Source organism: Sebastes fasciatus, chromosome 15 (genome assembly GCF_043250625.1).
Source record: "Sebastes fasciatus isolate fSebFas1 chromosome 15, fSebFas1.pri, whole genome shotgun sequence".
NCBI lineage: Eukaryota > Metazoa > Chordata > Actinopteri > Perciformes > Sebastidae > Sebastes > Sebastes fasciatus.
Window position 1 is genome coordinate 11,147,454 of NC_133809.1, and position 19,005 is coordinate 11,166,458.

The 19,005-nt window shown below is 40.9% G+C and overlaps 2 protein-coding genes across 3 annotated transcripts in view; one reads left to right on the forward strand and one right to left on the reverse strand.

Annotated features, from left to right (window-relative positions):
• slc7a14a (solute carrier family 7 member 14a) overlaps positions 1 to 7,621 on the forward strand; it is a 36,680-nt gene extending 29,059 nt beyond the window's left edge. For both annotated transcript variants that reach the window (XM_074660746.1, XM_074660748.1), the window contains exon 10: positions 1,199 to 7,621. In XM_074660746.1, coding sequence (XP_074516847.1) covers positions 1,199 to 1,497 — 299 coding nt within the window. In that variant the 3' untranslated portion in view covers positions 1,498 to 7,621. The remainder of the gene's footprint in view (positions 1 to 1,198) is intronic.
• A 1,878-nt stretch (positions 7,622 to 9,499) lies between these two features.
• Positions 9,500 to 14,241, reverse strand: cldn11a (claudin 11a). The gene is made up of 3 exons (XM_074660753.1): positions 13,810 to 14,241; positions 12,924 to 13,088; positions 9,500 to 10,832 (listed from the first exon to the last, which is right to left on the reverse strand). The coding sequence occupies exons 1-3, from the start codon at positions 14,033 to 14,035 to the stop codon at positions 10,561 to 10,563; spliced, it is 663 nt and encodes a 220-aa protein (XP_074516854.1). The 5' UTR covers positions 14,036 to 14,241; the 3' UTR covers positions 9,500 to 10,560.
• Between the last annotated feature and the right edge of the window lie 4,764 nt (positions 14,242 to 19,005).

Consider the following 19,005-nt stretch of genomic DNA (forward strand, 5'->3'; position numbering starts at 1 on the left):
GTCGTCTCTGTCATCCTGGACAGATGGGGTCTCGCCATGTTTTGATCTTAAACAATGGAGTGAGCCAGTAAAATCTAGTCTCACTTACTCGCTTTGTTTTTTTTATGGAAGAACAAGGAAGTCTCATTTCACTTTTATTTCCTGCCGCAGTTCTATCTGTCTGTACATCTGCATGTGTCTGTGTGTGTGGAAATGCTCGGAGTATATAGTTCAACTTACCATTTCGTCACATCCATATATTTTTTGCTGCTTATGTAAAGACAGAATGAATGCAGACTGATGTCCAGCAGAGCTGTTTTTGTTCGTACACAAACTGGTGGGCATCTGTCCTTTTTTGTTGCCATGAGTAGGATTACTGGATTCTTCTGACTCACTCAGTGTGGGATGAGTTTTTAAAAGTTGAAAGTTTACTCTTTCTCTGTGCTTTTAAATTTGTGTTTTTGGTATTTTTCAACCTATTTTCTCATGTTTTTGTAGCTAACTGACTAATAAAGACAATTTCTGAAATTGGTCCAGTATTGAGGGAGAGCGCTGTAAACAGCAGTTGCTCACGGGCTGCAATATGGTGCATCGGAGCTGGCACCGTCATTTATGTCCACTAAAAGTGCTTGTTTTTGCCATGACAGGCTCTGATTGTTATTATAAGTCTCGTTCTGAAATCTGTCGAGGTGACATATTGCCGGAAGACAACGGTGGAATAGTGGAACACATCCATGGTGGAAACACGAGTACCAGCCGGGCAGAGTTTGTTGTGTTGGAGTACAGAAAGCGTTTTTCTATGTCATGACTGAATAGTTAGATGATTTCAACAATGGAGTATACAGATATTCAGATTTCACAGCGAGACTTCTCCTTGAGCGGGACTTATACACAAAACCAAACAGACAGGCTCAAGCGAAAGGTAAGAAAAACATTTTATTTCTCTGTAGGATCCTTTTCATAATGCTGTCAGACACTTATAATAACAATCTGAGCCTGTCAGTGGCAAAAACAAGCACTTTTAGTGAACGTAACGTTACGTTGACAATGCTCACTTGCCCTCGCAGCTCGTTTCGCCAGCCTTATCCTTCAATACTGGACCAATTTAAAAAACTCTTGTCCCCGTTGCTCACTTAGACACATTGGAAAATAATGTGCTGTAAGCTGTGGTTATGTTTGAATGTCCGTACATGCTGATTTTTGTGTGTGTTCCCTTCAGGTGTGATCATCTACTTCGGCTACGGCATGTGGCACAGCACGCTGGAGATCACGGCCAGAGAGAACGAGGTGCACGCCTCCACCTACCAGCGCTACGACCACGGCGTGGACGAGGGCTTCTGCGGCTTCGACGACGATTTCTACCCGCCCACCACCGACGCCTGGGGTGCCCCGTCGGCGGGGTCGGGGCTCACCCCGCCCCCTGAGGCTAAACCCGAAAGTGACGGGGCGCCGTCGAAAGGCGGAGGCAGGACCATTGCCAATCACGGCCTCGCCGAGGAGGATCCGATGGATTTCTGAAGGGACTGACTCTGTGTTACCCTGAATGTACTGCCTTGTCTGCTGCCTGGGGGGAATGGGAGGGGAACAGTAGTGTGAGTGCATGAGTGACTGTGTGCGTGGCGTGCGTGTGTGCATGCCTGCATGTGTGTGTGCGTGTGTGTATTTGTGTGTCTAACCCTTGGGCTAGATAGTTTCTCGGCAGTGGAACGTTATTCACTTTACTCCACCACGCTTGACTCCTCAGCTCACACAGCAAATTAGGACGTCAAGGTCAAGTGTCTTGTCACAGTCACTTGTTACTCACTTACTTAGTGGAGTCAACAATCCCCCGCAAAACCAAGGCCAGATAGAAAAGTGCGGATGCAGCAGGAGATCACAATGTTTCATGGTTAGCTGCACTGTGAACCATGAAACATTGTTTACTGAGCTATCTGTTAACTGAATTTCTAAGAATTTATGGGACATAGGAGAGGAGAAGGTGATGAGTCAGATGAATCAGCAGCTCTCTTCCTGTTTCAACACAGACAGACAGGAAAGTTAGATGACAGCATGCCAAGCCCAAGCTATTTCCTCTGTACAGGTCTGACTTTCTCTGCTCATTTTCAGACAGGAAAACACATGATCTCATAAACACAAAGAAATTGCTTATAAATCAAAAAATGTCCCCTTGGCCCCTAACATCTAGCCCAAGGGATTCAGGTCTGGACTGGGAAGAGGGTGTTGATGTTTTCTGTTACAAATAGTACTTGGACTTTGCTTGCAATAGTGCCTTCATCTACTGTGTGTGTATGTGAATTTCTGATTATGTCTGTTTTCTACTTTAATTTTGCCTGTGTATGTGTGTGTGTGAGGGTGTGTGTGTGCAATCAAACTCCACCTTTTACATTCATGTCTGTGTGTGTGTGTGTGTAGATATAAAGTGTGTTCTTCAGGTTGTTTAACTGTGTAGGTATTTGTTCCGTTTTTTTGTTCTTCCCTCTCTTTGCCCCAGCATGAAGCTCAAAATCAATCCGCCCGCAAAAAAAAGCAGCTCATGGTGCAATATACTGTAACACAATGCTCGTCGGCTCATCGGCGTACCCAAAAAGAGGTAGAGAGTAGAGGGTGTAGCAGAGATAGAGGGAGAACAGGTTGAATCCTAATTGACAACCTGCATGGTTTATTGTGATGAATGTCTTATTTTTTTTGTGCTCGTCTCTCCGTTGATGCAGTTGTTGCTGTTTACCAGCGCTGGGAAGGAATTCATTTTCAGTTCATTCAATTCAAGAAATGGGTTTTCTGCATAGTTTGCATCTTTTCTCCTCGATATAAAAAAAACAAAACAATTAGGGACTGTATAAAAATGATTATCATTAAGGAAGGGGGGTGAGAAAACAGGGATGATTGTTGGATGGTAGTTTGACATTTTTCGGGAGAGCGGGTGAGGGTGATTTAAAGGGGACATATCATGATAAACTATTTTTTTCAATGCTTGTGCACATACATTTGGGTATCTGGAGTGCCAACCAACCCACAAACTCTGAAATAAGAAAAAACAATCTTTTTTGTGGGCTGCCTAGATCCGAAAACATGTGATTCAACAAGCTAATCAGATTTGGCTCCCCTTCCTATGTCACATGCAGGCTCATTAGAATATATCACCCACAGCTTGAAAACTGCCTTAGTGGTAACTTGGTGTAAAGGTGCACCATATTTTTCTTGAATACAGGGTGAATACAGGTATATTCAGACAAACAGCATAAGAAAAATAATGTTTACTATTTTTTTTTTACACTTTAAAGCATGTAAACATGTTCTAGTAGAAACCGAAAATACAAATATGAACCTGGAAATGAGCATGATATGTCCCCTTTAATATTTTCTCTTCTCCCAGATTCTTATTTAATTTAAATTTTTGAGTTTTACTTGTATATTGAGTGAACTGAAATACAATCCCTCCTCTTCCATGTCTCTGCCTTTCTCCTCCCCTCCTTTGCTTTTAACTCCTATCCTTCTTTCTTTACATCTTTGTATCCTCTACTTCCACCACTCCTTTGCTCTTCCAGGCCAACTCTTCCTTCATCTATTTCCCACCTCACCTGGCTCTCGATAGTCATCCATCCATGTCAGCAGGGAGTTGCCACTCTAAGTCACAAGTGATCGAGCCAGGATTGGTTTTCAGTCAGGATTTGAAACAGTAATCTGTTCGTGGCCCGACTATACATTAGCTCCAGTTTCACTTCAGGGTGTCTGCTATCTGTCGTCTGATTTGTCTCCGGAGCGTTTACTCCTCTCCCTGTGGTCCGGCCCAAACTAGTCTGAGTGAACCTTCCTGTTGCCCCTACCTCTTCATGTGGCTAGTGTTGAAGCCCCACTCTTTGCATGTTATCTACACTGTTGCTGCACCCCGAAGAGATATTGTGAAAATCAATCAAATCAAAGTGTGTGGGACATGTAAGCTAATGCTGCCAGGGTTAGGGGTTTGATTCTATACTAAGAATGTATGCACTCATGGCACTGTAAGGGATTTTGGCACACACCAAATAGCATACTGTTATGTTATTATGTTGAGGGTGGGGGCACTTCTACAATAGCTGCTGCTGTATGCCCCGATCGTCCTTCTTTTCCTCTTGCCCCTGTTGCTGCATCTGTCCCTTCCAGGGAAGCCTTATTTGTCTAATGCACTAAATCTAAGGATGCCACGCTAAACCCCCACCCTACCTCTGCTCCTCCTACATCTATCCACACTCCAAAAAAAATTCCTTCATGTAGTAATGTGCCCTTTGGTGTCGTCCAGTGAAATGATTGTGATACCCAAAAAACACCCCGCTATTACCAGGAATTAACGCTTGTATTGGACGATTCTGCAGCTCGCTAACGCAGGAAATAGTGAACCTTTCTGTAGTGTTCTCTGTATCTCTTCTGTAAATTTGGATGGTATACTGACTTGGAGTACATTCTACAGTTGAAAGTTGCACATGTTGTATATTTTACAGGCTGATTTTAGTATTTTTAAACTCAATATATTTCAATTTTAACATCTTTTGGCCAACAAAAAAAGATGTAAATAATGAATTCAATATTTCATGTAGCAAAAATAAACTTTGACAGAAAATATCCAACACGTACTCAACCCAACTCATCACATACCTACGCTTTGTCAGACCCCTTGGCGTCACTTTTCGATCACAGTAAACTTGTGCTTAACTTTGTGAATCAAACAAAAACACTTGCTTAGGTGCAGGCAACAAAACCACTTAGTTAGGTTTAGGAAAAAAACAACATGGTTGGGCTTAAAATGACGTGAAGTGAAAATGTGACTTGACGAGAGAAGTATAATATGGACTTTCTTTTTGGTGTCTGGTCAAAATTTAAAACCAACAATTTAATTATTTCTTTTTTTTTGCGTAACCATGATCTTTCCTCTACTAATTCATTTGTTTTAGTTGCCTAACCTTAACCATAGTTCTGTCAGCCAACTCACATGGAGGAAGGGATTATGTGAATCTACTCTAGAATATGTTTGGCATAAGGAAACACCAAGCTCAGCAGAGCAGGGAGTGGGGGAGGGATGATAATAACCAAAACCATAATATGATATTAACCACATTGTAGCTGCTATGCATGGGTGTGGTAGAAATAGATATTTAAAAAAAAAATAGTGTTGCCATTGAACGTAATCTGAGGTTTTGCAGAATTGTCCATTATCAACGTTCTGTCTTGTGATAGTGTTTGGGGAAAAAAACAGCACATCCTAAAACATTTGCACACGATATCTCACACACATCCAACAGATATATTCCGTTGTATTACTATTCAGCCAAAATAGATCCCCTTCCAACTCAGCCAAAAGAATCCAGCCGTTTTGCATTCAAAGCCAAAACAAGTTGGCGAATTCAGCTGTTGCCACTCTTGACACTGGACTGTACAGTCAACTTTCTATATAATCTGCTCTGTGCGTGTGTATGCATACGAGTGCGTGAGTGCATGTGTGTGTGTGTTCTATGCCTGCGCCTCAATGTGACCGTCTGGTGAATGTGTAGCATGCCCTCATGCACGAGGCCCAGACTGTAAATGTTGTTACTTGCATGTGGTGACTGATCGCTACGAGACATAATAGAACACTAAACCAAACCAAACGCAGGCTTAGTTCTTATACCTGGGAGCGTTGGCCACTGTGCTCTGAGAGGATTTAACCGGCGTATTACAACCGAATCCGCTCCAAAAACATCATTGTTCAGGATCCTTACCAGTGAACTGAACTGAAAGCTGTTGCATTCACTGCAGACTTCCTATCATTTCTATTCAGATTCAAACCCAAACCTTTCTTATACTTTACAACTTACTGTTATGTTAAATGAATTCTATGAGCTAAAAGAAGATTATCTGCTGGATATTTCTAATCTCCTCACCCGGGTATGGGAACCAGGGCTCCGTTTGAAAAGGGAGTAGAACATGTAGCAAAACACACAGGATGACTCCTCTCTCATCCTCCCTCAACCACTTACAGTATGCCTACTTCCTGTATATCCCTTCTCTGCAAGCCAAAGTCCACAATGTTTCCTTACTTTTCACATACAGGAGACCGTAGTTTCTTCAAAGTGAACACTGAACAACAGAGCTAACCATTTTTCTTCTGCTAATAAGCTACTAATGTTAGTTTATCACAAGGAGACTGATTTTTTTTTCTTTCTTAAAGCGGACATATCATAAAAAACTCACTTTTACAGCGCTTGTACACATACATTTGGGTATCTGGAGTGCCTACCAACCCACAAACTGTGACATAAGACGACCCAGTCAGTTGTTTGTGGGCTGCCTGGATCAGAAAACATGTGATTGAACAGACTGGGCTTTTTCGGGAGGGTTCTTAAAGAGACAGACGCTAAAACAGAGCATTTCAGACAGAAGGTGAATACAGGTACATTCAGAAAGACCATATGAGAAAAATAAAGTGTTTTTTGAACAATAAAGCATGTAAACATGTTATAGTAGAAACCTAAAATACAAATATGAACCTGAAAATGAGCATGATATGTCCCCTTTAAAATCCTAGTTGCTAAGTATTTCATTGAAAGTATTAGTCTAGACGTCGTTGACTACAGCAGATCAGTTTGTCCAGCAGTGAAAAAGTACAGCATTTGAAGGAGAAAAGTATTTTTCTACAGCTATCTCCCATCCACAGGCCCTCCTCGGGTAGGTGTGCACAAAAGAGCTGGGTGGAGTTATCAGCCTTCACTTTCTGTGTTTTTTGTTTAATCACAAGGAGGCCTGGGAGAAACTGCTAAAATATATTTTTAACAACCGTAGTCTCTATAAACCTTAATCCTTTCCTTTGAAGGATTTAGAAATGGTTGCTCTAGACGTCAATAGGACCGTAGAAGGTTTAGGAGTAGGAGTACAGAAAAACATGCAGAAACTATTTTAATACAATTCTATAAAGGGTAAACTACAAGCATAATCAAATATTGCCACTATTGCTTTTAAAGTCAGCTACTATTTGTTTATTTTGTCTCGGAGAAGGCGTGCCATGTTCTTCCTGTGCTCTGTGTTCGCTGTGGCCAAGTGTCCAGTCGGTGTGTGTCGGACTTGTTGAGATCGGCTTCTCTTGCAAACAAACTAGATATTCCTTTACTCTTCTGTATATTTTGGCACAAAGCTGTATAATGTAGTTGTTTTTTATGTTATTTTTTTAATGGTTTTCTTCCATATGTGTGGTTATTTTGCTCCTGGGTGCACTGTTTTTTGCTGAGTTGTTGATATTGCTTCCATGCAACAATGAAAGCTATTTATTGCAAATACCAAAAAGAGGTTTGCTCGTTTTTTTTGAACATTTCCTGCTCTGACTATTATACATTAGGTTCAGTCACATTTACACATTTGAGAAGGTTATGCACGCATTTGACCAACAGCAGACCATCTTGACGGGGCTGATCTTGAAAGGAACAGAGAGCCAGATCGTCCAAAACAACATTAGTTGTGTTGCATCATCCACTTAGGTTGGTGCCCAAGCTAGCTACTGTAGCTTACTGGTCTAGCTAGCTTGGAGAGGTATTGATACTGACTGGCCCAAGCATATTCCTGGCTGGCTAGCATGTTTGCGGTATGCTTGGCACGTCCATAGTTTGCAAAATAGCCCTGCGAGTAGTCACTACGCCACAAAACTTCTAGCACCACCAATGCATATTAAAGGTTCCCTGTGGAGTTTTTGACCACTATTAATACTATTGAACAAAGTGTTTATGTGTGGGTCCCCGATTTCGTTGGTTTTCATGCATGTGACGCGATGCCATAGAAATAGAATGGGAGTAGAACAGACATTGAACCTGGCTCTCTATTCTTCGTAACGTTACTACTCCACTGCTCATTTTGGCCGTTGCAACAAAACCTCACCTCAGTGAGTCCGCGCATTGACGTATGTCGGTTTAGTTTATACGGCAGTTAGCCTGCTACAACTGTGGAATGACAACGATACACATTAAGTCAAGAAGCGCACTAATGCGGCAACAAAGGCAGTGAAGAAGACTGCAAACTATTAAACATGGATGTAAACAATGTAGGTTTCAATTCACTTTTAAGAAAATTCAGTCTTGCAAATGCTTTATGAGGAAGGAAAATGGATTCAGCATGTTTACTACACCTCAAGGAAACACACAATATGTCTCGGTAACACCGATTGTAAAACTCCACAGGGCCCCTTTAACTTTGTTTTGACCTTTAAACAAAAGCTACGAGTTATGTGCTGTATCTTTCGTGGTCCATTTTGTTGTTAACTATCTACCGTAACATCACTTTGAGATATGGTACATGCAGTGCAGTTGCAATGCTGTTAACTCAAAGTTCAAGCTATATAGTGTCTCTCACACAGAGCCAAAGAACATAGGTTTTCTATTGACTCTTCACAATGCAGCGATGATCTACAATCAAACTGTGTGAAATCCACAGAGGCAGAAAAACCAATCGTCCACAAGCAGCGTAGCTTCAATAAACCAGAGCACATCTCAGCAACACGACGTGTTGTGTTTTGATCAGAGGGCTCGACTCTCACCCTCTCTCAGCTGCAAAAACTCAGTGTAACATTATTGCTATGATTTCTGTTCTCTCACCTCCTACACAGAAACACACAGCGGAAGGGAAAGAGGTCACGGCTGTTCTCTGGGTGTTGCTGAATGGTATTCTGGGAAATGAGTCGGAAATTTCAACTGAAATAGACAAGCCGGGGTGATGGATAGTGGATACGCATGAAAAGTCAAATAAATACAGAAAATAATTGCAAGGAAGGATAGAATATCACAGTGTTGGTGTATGATAATATCCTAGAGCAAAATCCCATCTTTCGTCAACAATAAAGTTTTATTGGTAGATAGAAACTTACGATAGCAACGTTTTAGCATAGCATATCATAACTCTAGGACAGCTTGGTTGCCCACTACCCTCCCACTGTGGACTGGATGGCTGTGCGCCTGGAACAGCATCACATTTCAGGGAATACACACACACACACACCGACATGATCGTGCCAGGAAATACACGCACCGTAAAGTGACAGAATGATGTGTCGAAACGACAGATGGTTGTGTGTGTGTCTGCGTGTGTGTTTGAAGATAAGCTGAGGACAACGAGATAGCACATATTGTTTCCAAAGTATCATGTAATATCTATGATGTGACTCGGTGACCTTGATATGAGCACACACACTGGACACAATTATCATGCTTCTTTGTTGCATACTGTGTGGTCGGCAGGGGAGGGTCGGTACAGTGTGTGGCTTAGAGACGGGCTGACCTAACTCAAGGTCGCTGCATCACATTACAGATATGATGCCTTAATAACAATATGTTTTCCTCATTGTTCCCAGCTTATATTCACACAAACACGGACACATATACCACACAGATTCACACACATCACAACATCAACTTTCTGTCAGCTGTTGTTCGTATCAAATTCAAGCTTCAACACCCAGATAGTGTAAGAGAAAGTGATGCGTGGGATGAGAACATCTTATCGACTCAGCACGACAGACTGGAGACAAAGTCGCTTTTAGTTCTTTTTGTCTTTATTATAGAAAATCAAACAACAGCGCATCAGTGAAACAATAAATAACCAGCTTATACTGCTTCTGCGTGGATCTGAGTAGGAAATTTCCATCTGTGTTCAGAGCACTTTTTGAGATATTGAACATTTCAAGTCATCACATTCCTTCAAGAGAAGCTAATCTACATAATACTGTTGTTTTTTTTACAGAATAAGCTGCTTTTTTTGTCACACACACAAATTAGAAGCATGTTAGTTACATAAAAATGTGTAAGGTTTGGATTATGAAATATCAGATGACAGAGAAATGAGCAAAAGATTAAGGTTTTGTTCTCTCTAATATCTATTTGTGCCAAATCAGTGCACATACTAAGGCTCTGATACAGGCTGTAACACTGCCTGAAGCTCTCCGGTGAAATTTATGTTCCCATCATCTTGGGAAAAACAGTGCTGCGTTTTTTTTTTTAATCAAGTCTATCACTCAAGAGGCACTAGAGAGTTGTACAATACTGTCAAAGAAAAATCAATGCACATAAACAATGTTAATGAACATAATTCCATAAGAAATAATACTGTCATACCCTGCTCTTATCAAAACAACAGATCATGGTTTATATGATAAAAAAAAAAAAAAGATTTATCAACAAAGACGCTCGTAAGATTTCATCTGTAGGAGCGTCTAAATAGAAGTATAAGATCAATATCTCAGTCCACAAGGCCTCGGGTGATTACCGCAGGCGTTTGTACAATTATATAACAGCGGGGAGAGTCCACGCCACGCCCAACATGAGGAGGCTGGAAGACGAGCTCTGCGACACAAAAACAATCCACCGGTGAAAAAGAGCTCCAACAAAAACAGTCTTTGTGTGTTTGGATGTGTGAATGTCTCTTTTATGTATGTTTGTGTGCTCATTCAAGAAAATATTTTTCTTGAACATGAATGAGTGTGTTTATGTGTCTCCTTCTCTTCCGGTATATAGGTTTGCTTGTGACTGTGATTGTGTGTGCTAGTGTATATGTCTCTATATACAAACTACAGTGCCCCTCCAGGATCTCTCCTCCCTCTCAGACGTGGGCGCTCTTGGCGTGATTTGTGGCGGAGGTGGCTGCTGGCGGGTTGCCACTTCCCTGTTTGGAGTAGTAGAAACGATTGTTGTCCTGGTAGGAGCGCGATGAGGAGGAGGAATCTGAGGAGCAGCAGGTGAGAATGCACCCGCCCAGCAGGGCGAAGATAGTGCCCACCCAGCCGGTGTAGAGGGAGAAGCCGAACGACATGAGGCCGTGCTCCTGGTGAGCGCCGAACGGAAACCAGACTGTAGACACCATACCGCACATCGCTGAGGAGAAACAGACACAGAAATAGTTACATTGGGAATATAAATGGTGCATCTGAGAGTAACACAAATAAAGATTACTTTGAAAAAAACAACTAAAAATTGATTCAAAGTGTAATTAAATTGGGGATGCAAAATGGTGCTGCTGATTATGATAAACACTCACAAACATATCGTGTTACTTCACAGCGGTAAGTTAAAATGGCAAATTACATAATAAAACTGGGGATGCAAAAATGGTGCAAATTAAAGCAATACAAGCTATATAAAAACAGACACTCAAAAGTAAACTGAATTGGGAATGCAAAATGGTGCCGCTGAATTTAATAAATACAGACAAACACCTTGTACCATCACACAAGGATAGCTTTGAATGACAAATTACGTTATATAACTGGGAAGGCAAAATGGTGCAAATGAAAGCAACCTACACACAAACACATACAAGCTAAATTAAAAACCTGTATGTAAAAACTACATAAAGTGTACCTAAATTGGGAATGCAAAATTATGCTGCTGAATATTATACGTACACACATACAGTACATCTTGCATGACCACACAGTGCTATTTTCAATGGGAAAATTACATAATAAAAGTTGGGATGCAAAATGGTGCACATAAATCCTGGCTATACATGTACATGCTGCATCATCATACCGAGGAGTGCCTAATGCTACGTTCACACTGCTAGCAACAAAACGGCCAGCATGGGTGAAACAAAACCATATGATTGGTTGACGCTTCACCTCGTCATAAGAACGCTGAAAAAAGTTGAGAACAGCTCAACTTTATTCGTAGCGTGTCACGCCCGTCACGCAGCGACAAGTATTGGGCATCAGTTTTTAGTTCCGTGTCACCGGCTTCCATTGCAAATGACCTGTAGAATGTTGCGGAGAAAACGAATAATAGAAAATGTAACTAAACTCAGGATGCAAAATGGTGCAGCTGAAAGCACAAATTCTGAATGAGCACTACCAGAATGGTTGTATTCTGGTGTGAGCGCACAGTAACTGTGGGACTTTTACAGTTTTGTTATCATTTATTCCTCAAACAGGACACCAGGGGATGACTGGAAGAAAGAATGTGTGCAATAATATTAGTTAGCAGCGAGACTTAATGGTGTTTTATAAGCTTTGCCTTGAATTACAGAAGAGATCTAGACTTATCCAAATATTGAAATCCCTATACAGCTGACAGGGACACATTTGGTATATGTTGGATTTGTGCCAGTATGCACCCGAGGCTAACACAGAACAACTGCTAGAAATCCTTTTACCTCCCAATATAATTTGAATATACTGCACTAGAAAGGGCAAATCCACAAATAACGAGTGGACTGAAAGCTTCAGAGGACACAGTTGACAAAAATAATTAAAGTTGGACTCAAACTAATAGCTGCGGGGACGGTTTTGCTGCCAGTGTGGAGGCAATATGGTGAGTGGATTTTTTTATTCTGCTGTGCAACAAGCATGCAAACACAAACAAATCCTCCCAATTCCCAGTGACGAAATAGAAAATCTATTAACTAAGTCAGGGCTTTAACTGTTTCGCATGGACGTAATAGGGATGTTTGTGAGTCGGGGGGATGCTCGGCACATGGTTTTGTTATGAAAAACGTGGGCAGTGGAAAAATCAAGCGACGGACACAGGTGCTAAAATTTAATTTGAGGGACGCGGGCGTTGGAAAATGCAGCAGCACCAGTCAAATATTTATAAGCACAGTGAACAGGACAAATCAGGGAGCGAGTTTCCATGTGGTTCAGGACAAAAGCTGGGTGTGGATGAGAGTAGGTGGAGGAGAGGAATGTGATGGGATCTAGAGAGGAAGGGGGTCTATGGAACCGGAATATATAATGTGAGTGTGTGCATATGTGTGCACCCTTGGGAGGAAGACGGTCAACATCCTCTGCTCTCAGCAGCTTGTGAGCATTTTAAGGTGGGGTCAAGAGAGGTCACGGTCAGAAAGGCTAGAAGGGCTCTTGGTACAGTATGTGCATGTGAGCGCAAAACAATTTGACCATGACTTTCAGTCTTTGTCCACTAATTCATTATAGCTGCAATGTGTGAATAAGGTCGAGTCGAGTCTCTTACCAACTATGAGAATCAGCACTCCTCCCAGGATGGTGCGCTTGTTCTTGGAGCTCTGGGGTTCGTTGCCGAGGTTGATGCAGGGCATGGACATCAGGATGATTCCCACTGCTGGGAGACCCAGGATCGAACCGGTGATCATCAGGGCACGAGTCGTCTGGATGTAGGCTATAGAAACACACAAGAAACATATACTGTATATGATATCACTGTCAAAAAGGAAGAAAACTTTCCATCACAGAGTTAAAGTTATGGGTATTTTTCATGAATACAATAGAATAGAATAGAATAGAATAGAATAGAATAGAAAGCTTTATTGTCATTGTATTAAATACAACGAGATTCACAGTTGCCACTTCTGGTCAGTGCTTTGAAACAAATACTTGACAAGACTAAACGAGGCAGATAAAACATATAACAGGTAAAACACACACAGTTATAAAGCAAATAAAACAGGTAAAGTAGATGTAATAAATAAATACAAACAGAAGTGTTACACTAGAAGTATAAAATATAAAAATAGATGTAATGTAAACAGAGGTAATTGCACTTGTAAAACAGGTTAGGGTAGATGTAATAAATGAATTAATGTTAACAAAGGTAGTTGCACTTGAGGTGTATATTGCATCAACGATATTGCACAGAAAAATGTATTTTACATTCAGTGTATTAATATTGCACAGATGTATTGTTTGTTCAGTGTCCGTATGGTCAAGGGAAAGAAACTGTTGAAGATGGGGATTAAAGAAAAACTGTTTTCAGAAGAAGTGGTGGAATCAATCTTATACATAAATTGCATAATATCAGGTGAGGAAAAAAAGAATAAATGTGTCTAAATGAATACAACCACAGTGCTGTTGCAGGGATGTGCACAGAGCAGTATCTCTACCTGGCAGCTCCAGGATCTGCGTTAAGGAGACGCAGTGGTAGAGTCCAGTGGAGATGACGCACTCCGCCCAGGGTCCCTTGCCTCCCAGCTCATCCATCTTCTTGCATGTGTTCAAACCGTATTTACACATAGTCACCCAGTCGTTGGTGGATGTCGCGATCAGGATGCCCAGCCAGCCGAGGCAGCTGATGAGTAAACCGCTCAGTTGGAGACAAGAGTTCGCCATGGTGCGCAAAAAAAACTGTGCGTAAAAGAAGACCACTTGTCCAAAAGTTAGAAACCTTATAGTTGAGAGCAATTAACAAAAAAAAAACACTCTAACTTTAGAACTGATATTCCAGTGTACAAGTTAATCCAGTGTTAAAGTTGACTTTCCCCCTTGGCAGTTCAGTTAAGTCCATCAATTGAGCTGTTGGGCACCACAAAAGAATGAAGCTTTTTTCACATCATCATAGGTTTTATAGGGGAAAGTTCAGTAAGGGAAAAAAATACTCTAAAAGTGACCAACCAATCAGAAACTTCAGATTTTTTTTTTTTAAAAAGGAGAAATCAGCACACCCCACTTTTATTGTCTCTCCAAGAGTCTGGTGTGCACTGCCCCTTCCTTTGCATCCTATAATACAATACAGCCTGTGCGCAATGTTGACTGACTGACTGACTGACTGATGGAAGCTGAGAAAATGTAACCAGAAATCTGCTGCCATCTACTGGACACATTGTATTACTCTCACTATAAGTAGGCCCACATCTTACTGTACATGTGCATTGACCCTACAATTAATACCTCCTTTGGATCCCTCCCATACGTTATTTAAGAATGTTGACATTTTATTGGAGTAATTTTGTTAGTGATATTGACTGGAAAAGAGTTTTGTCCTTACCACAACAGTTCCTTCTAACAAATAAGGCAAAAGAGGTGTCTTTTAAATTGATCCATATTCTATCCAGTGAAACATTTCTTACAAAGAGTGACATAGATGTAATTTTATTACTGTAAATTTACATATGAGCTGTGGAAAGATATTTTATACTTGACAACATTTTCTCAGATTTTGCATTGTTGTATAGAAATGTTATATTATGTTTTTATGATGTTGTTGTTTTTTATGATCTTTTTATTTGTGTAAAGTGTCGTTGAGTTTTTAGAAAAGCGCTATATAAATAAAATGTATTATTTTTATTATTATTATTATTATTGTTATATTTGGATGCTATGATTACAGTGACAAAGAGGGTAATGCATTTTTCCTTATTAATCTAATTTTAATTCTTGCTAAATTCCACATTCACAAATGTAAATTTACCAACAAAAAAAAGCCTAAATTCTTTGTATTTATGAAGGAAATGGAACAATATGTCATTTCTTCCTCACAAAACAAAAAAGCTATGAAAACAATGAATGTTTGCAAGTTTTTAAGAGAAGTTATTGTCATACTCTCGTCTGTTTTTCTTTTTGAGTTATTGAATGTTGGATTTCAATTTCTTTTTATGTTTGACACTGCTTTGTGTTCATGTTTTCATGTGAGTAATTCTAATGTTTAATTATGTTACTTTGTATACTGACAGTTCGAAATAAAAACTATTATTATTTTTTTTAAATGTGCTTAAGTAGCCTTTATAATCTCTTGTACGGTACTTCGCCACATTTCAAGTCCGTTACAAAATAAAAACAAAAATCTCATTATAAAGCAGCTGACTCTCCGGAAGAGGTACGTTTGAAATGTTTACCTTCACTGGCCGAGTGTCTGGAGGTGCAGGGACTGCAGCCGCATCTAGGCTGGGGGCTAACTGTTTGTGTGAATAGTAGGCTACAAAAAACAAGGCAAAGTAATTGATTATGGGTTATGGTTAAGATTGTATCTCGGCATATAGGTGAAAAAGGGTCGCATATTGTTTAATCACTGATTTAATTGCTGACAGGTGTGCCCAGTGACTCATATCAAACACACCCACGAAGTTACAGGTGCATGATGGGTTTGACAAAAATGCTCTACTCTAAAATGCACATGATGGACTCGGTGGTTTTGCTACATTTGCACAGGAATTTAGCTTCACTGAGGTGTGAGAGGATTTTCTGCTGTTTGTTACAATAATCCCTGATGTTTTGAAGCTTTGAGGAGCTTAGTGGGACCAGAGATGTGCTTCTACCTTTACAAAGAAGCTGAGTGGACTGGTTATGTTATGTTTTGAGAATGAATGAGTTTAATAAAACCTGGAGCAGACTTAGGAGGACTTTGCCATGCAAAGAGTCCAGACTGGTGAGTACAACAACACATAACTTAAAAAAACTGTGCAACTCTCTTTGCAATTGTGTGTTTGTGGGCTGCAGCTGCTGTGGAGTTATCTTTACAAATCTATGTGTTGCTGACTTGGGCTGCTTTATTCTGCAGGTAAAGTGTCATATTAATTAAATTAATTGATGTTGCTTGGTTGTTATTACACCATAGCTGACCATAGTTCTCTTTGTTTATTGTTGATCATTGTTGTGTAACTGTCTGAGTTTTGTTCTCTTTCTGGTTAATTCTAGGAAGGATAAAGTGAGGAAGGTTGTTGTTTCTAATTGCTAAACTGTTGCATGCACAGGCTGCACATGTCTGTCATACTTCTTCTAGTTGTCCTTGTACTGCTGTTGTCTTAATGCTGGTCCCTAAATCAAAATGATGGAACCACTGCTCTGTATATGACTGCGGTGACTAATTCAGCTCAAAATGTTTGGAAACTTTGAGGAGCGCATTGGGGCCAGAGAGGCTGAGTGGACTGGTTACTGGGACCAGAGAGGCTGACAGGACTGGTTACTTGGACCAGAGAGGCTGAGTGGACTGGTTCTGCCATGCTTTGAGAATAAAGTTGAACCTGGAGCAGACTGTGGAGGACTACGCCATGCACAAGACTCCAGACTGGTGAGTACAACAACACACAACTCAGAAACTGTGCAGCTCTCTTTTTTGCTTGTGTGTTTGTGAGCTGCAGCTGCTGTTGAGTTGTATTATCTTTACATTTCTCTGTGTTTCGCTGCCTTGGTGATGTTTTATTCTGCTGTTAAAGTGTCATATTAATGAATTGATGTTGCTTAACAATGTGTGTTACACTTGCTGCGGTGACCATAATCCTTTTTTGTTTATTGTTGGTCATTGTTGTGTCATTGTCTGAGTTTTGTACTCTTTCTGATTGCAATGGGGATAGGCAAAATATTTTTGGGGTCATTGTGCATTGAAAGGTTATAATTCCTTTATAACCTTTCAGTATAATGTAATTCAAGTGCGCTGAGAGATAACTAGACTTCTGCACCTCCTCATGGCTCTGAGTGATTGACAGCCGGCTGTCATAGACAGCAGGTGGACGGCAGTTTCCAGATCGACTCTGTTTGGTTGTTTTACTCCGGTGTGTGAAATCTTGCAGGTGCCATTAGGAGCACCGGAGGACACAGAGGCACATTATTTTTTTCAGATTACCTATCTCATGTACTACTGTCACAATATAGTGACCGTTTTTGACCATCTTTAAATCAAAATGTTGGAACCACTGCTCTGTATTCCAAATCACCAACAGAGGGCGACATAGCTCAGCATTGGTCTACAGTTGTCATTCAGGTGTTTTTAGGACATAGTGTTTCCTTCCTGCTGTCCTTGCTGGATGGAGTTAAGTAAGTCCTTCATCACTCCCATCAGTCCAGTGATGTGGCTGCAGCAGCATAGCAATCAGTCTAAGAGGAAGACAGAGACGGACTGAGACACTTCAGGTGGTTCCACAAGGTCACCGACTGTAATGGCATGTTTGGCCCACTTTTTCCTCGTGTGTTCGGCCCATTGCTTTTGTTGTGTTTTGTTGTTTGTCTGGTCATGAGGCGATGTTTACACTGCCTGGTAAAAGTGACACAATGATTGAATGTGATTCAGATCAGGTGGGCGCTATGAATATTTAAACAGGTAAAAGCATGCAATCTGGTGTTTTCAGGTCTGTTTTGTTTTGTCGTGTTGACAAAAACAAATCTAGATGAAAATCGGATATCTAGAAAAAGCGACGTTCATCTGAATATATCAGGAATTTCAGGTCATTGCAATTTGCTTGGAGTGCTTGCAATTTTTCACTTCAGTAGTATAGCCCAACAGTATTACTGTACGTGGACTGCATATTTATTTTTTTGTTCAACCAGCTGAACTGTGTAGAACAAAATTTAAAGGGATGGTTCGGGTGTTTTGAAGTGAGGTTGTATGAGGTTCTTATCCATAGTGGGTATATTACTTACAGTAGATGATGGTGGCTGTGTCCCCAGCGTCGAGAAACTGACAGGAGCACCGACACCGGAGAAAAACAATACAGTATTGTGAACAAGGACGGCAGAAAAACATTTTTTGAATCACCTAGAAGAAAGACTTTGATATCCGTTTAAGTGTAAGCGATATTTTGAATATTTTCCGACGGCGAACTGAGCTGAAGGCAAAAGGTTTCTACACTGTTTGTCATCTGAGCCAAAGTTTCACTTTCCGTCAAGTTCCCTGTTGTAAAAGAGAAGGAAAGGGCTGTCTGACGGCAAGATAAAGCGGTGAAAATATTCGAATTGCATTGTATTGCTTTGCTCTGGTACTGGTGCTCCTGTCTGCTTCTCCAAGCTGGGGGCACGCCGACCATCATCTACTGTAAGTAATACACCCACTATGGATAAGTCATACAACCCCACTTCAAAACACCCAAACTATCCCTTTAAGGAAAGCAAAAAGACTACATGCTGTCAGCTGGACAAAAAGCTGCTGAAAAACAAAAGTTGCAGCCAGCAGTTTTGTGGTAATGGCGCATGTATCTTGTTAATGGCCTTCATGCTCAATATTTCCTGCAGCTGCTTCACAGTGAAAGCCTCCTATTGAAGATTATCAATTATGACTTTTACTGTGGATCCATTGCGGGAGGTATTATTGAGTTCAATGTAGCCGCCTTGTTATGTTTTTTGACAGAAGATGAGTTTTATTCAAGTTAGCTGTTCAGATGGAGAGCTGCGGGCACTTAATGAAGTTTAGGCAATTAGAGCGCTCTAACACACCATCTAAACGCCCATGACACGGCTGTGGTCAGCCCCTCCAGCTCTTACACCAGCCCCAGCTGACACTCCCAGCATGGAGGATCATTATCTGTCTTTTTGTGGTCATTGCAGATGGCTGCACTTTTACTGAGGCTTGTGTCTGCTGTTTATTCACGTATGCA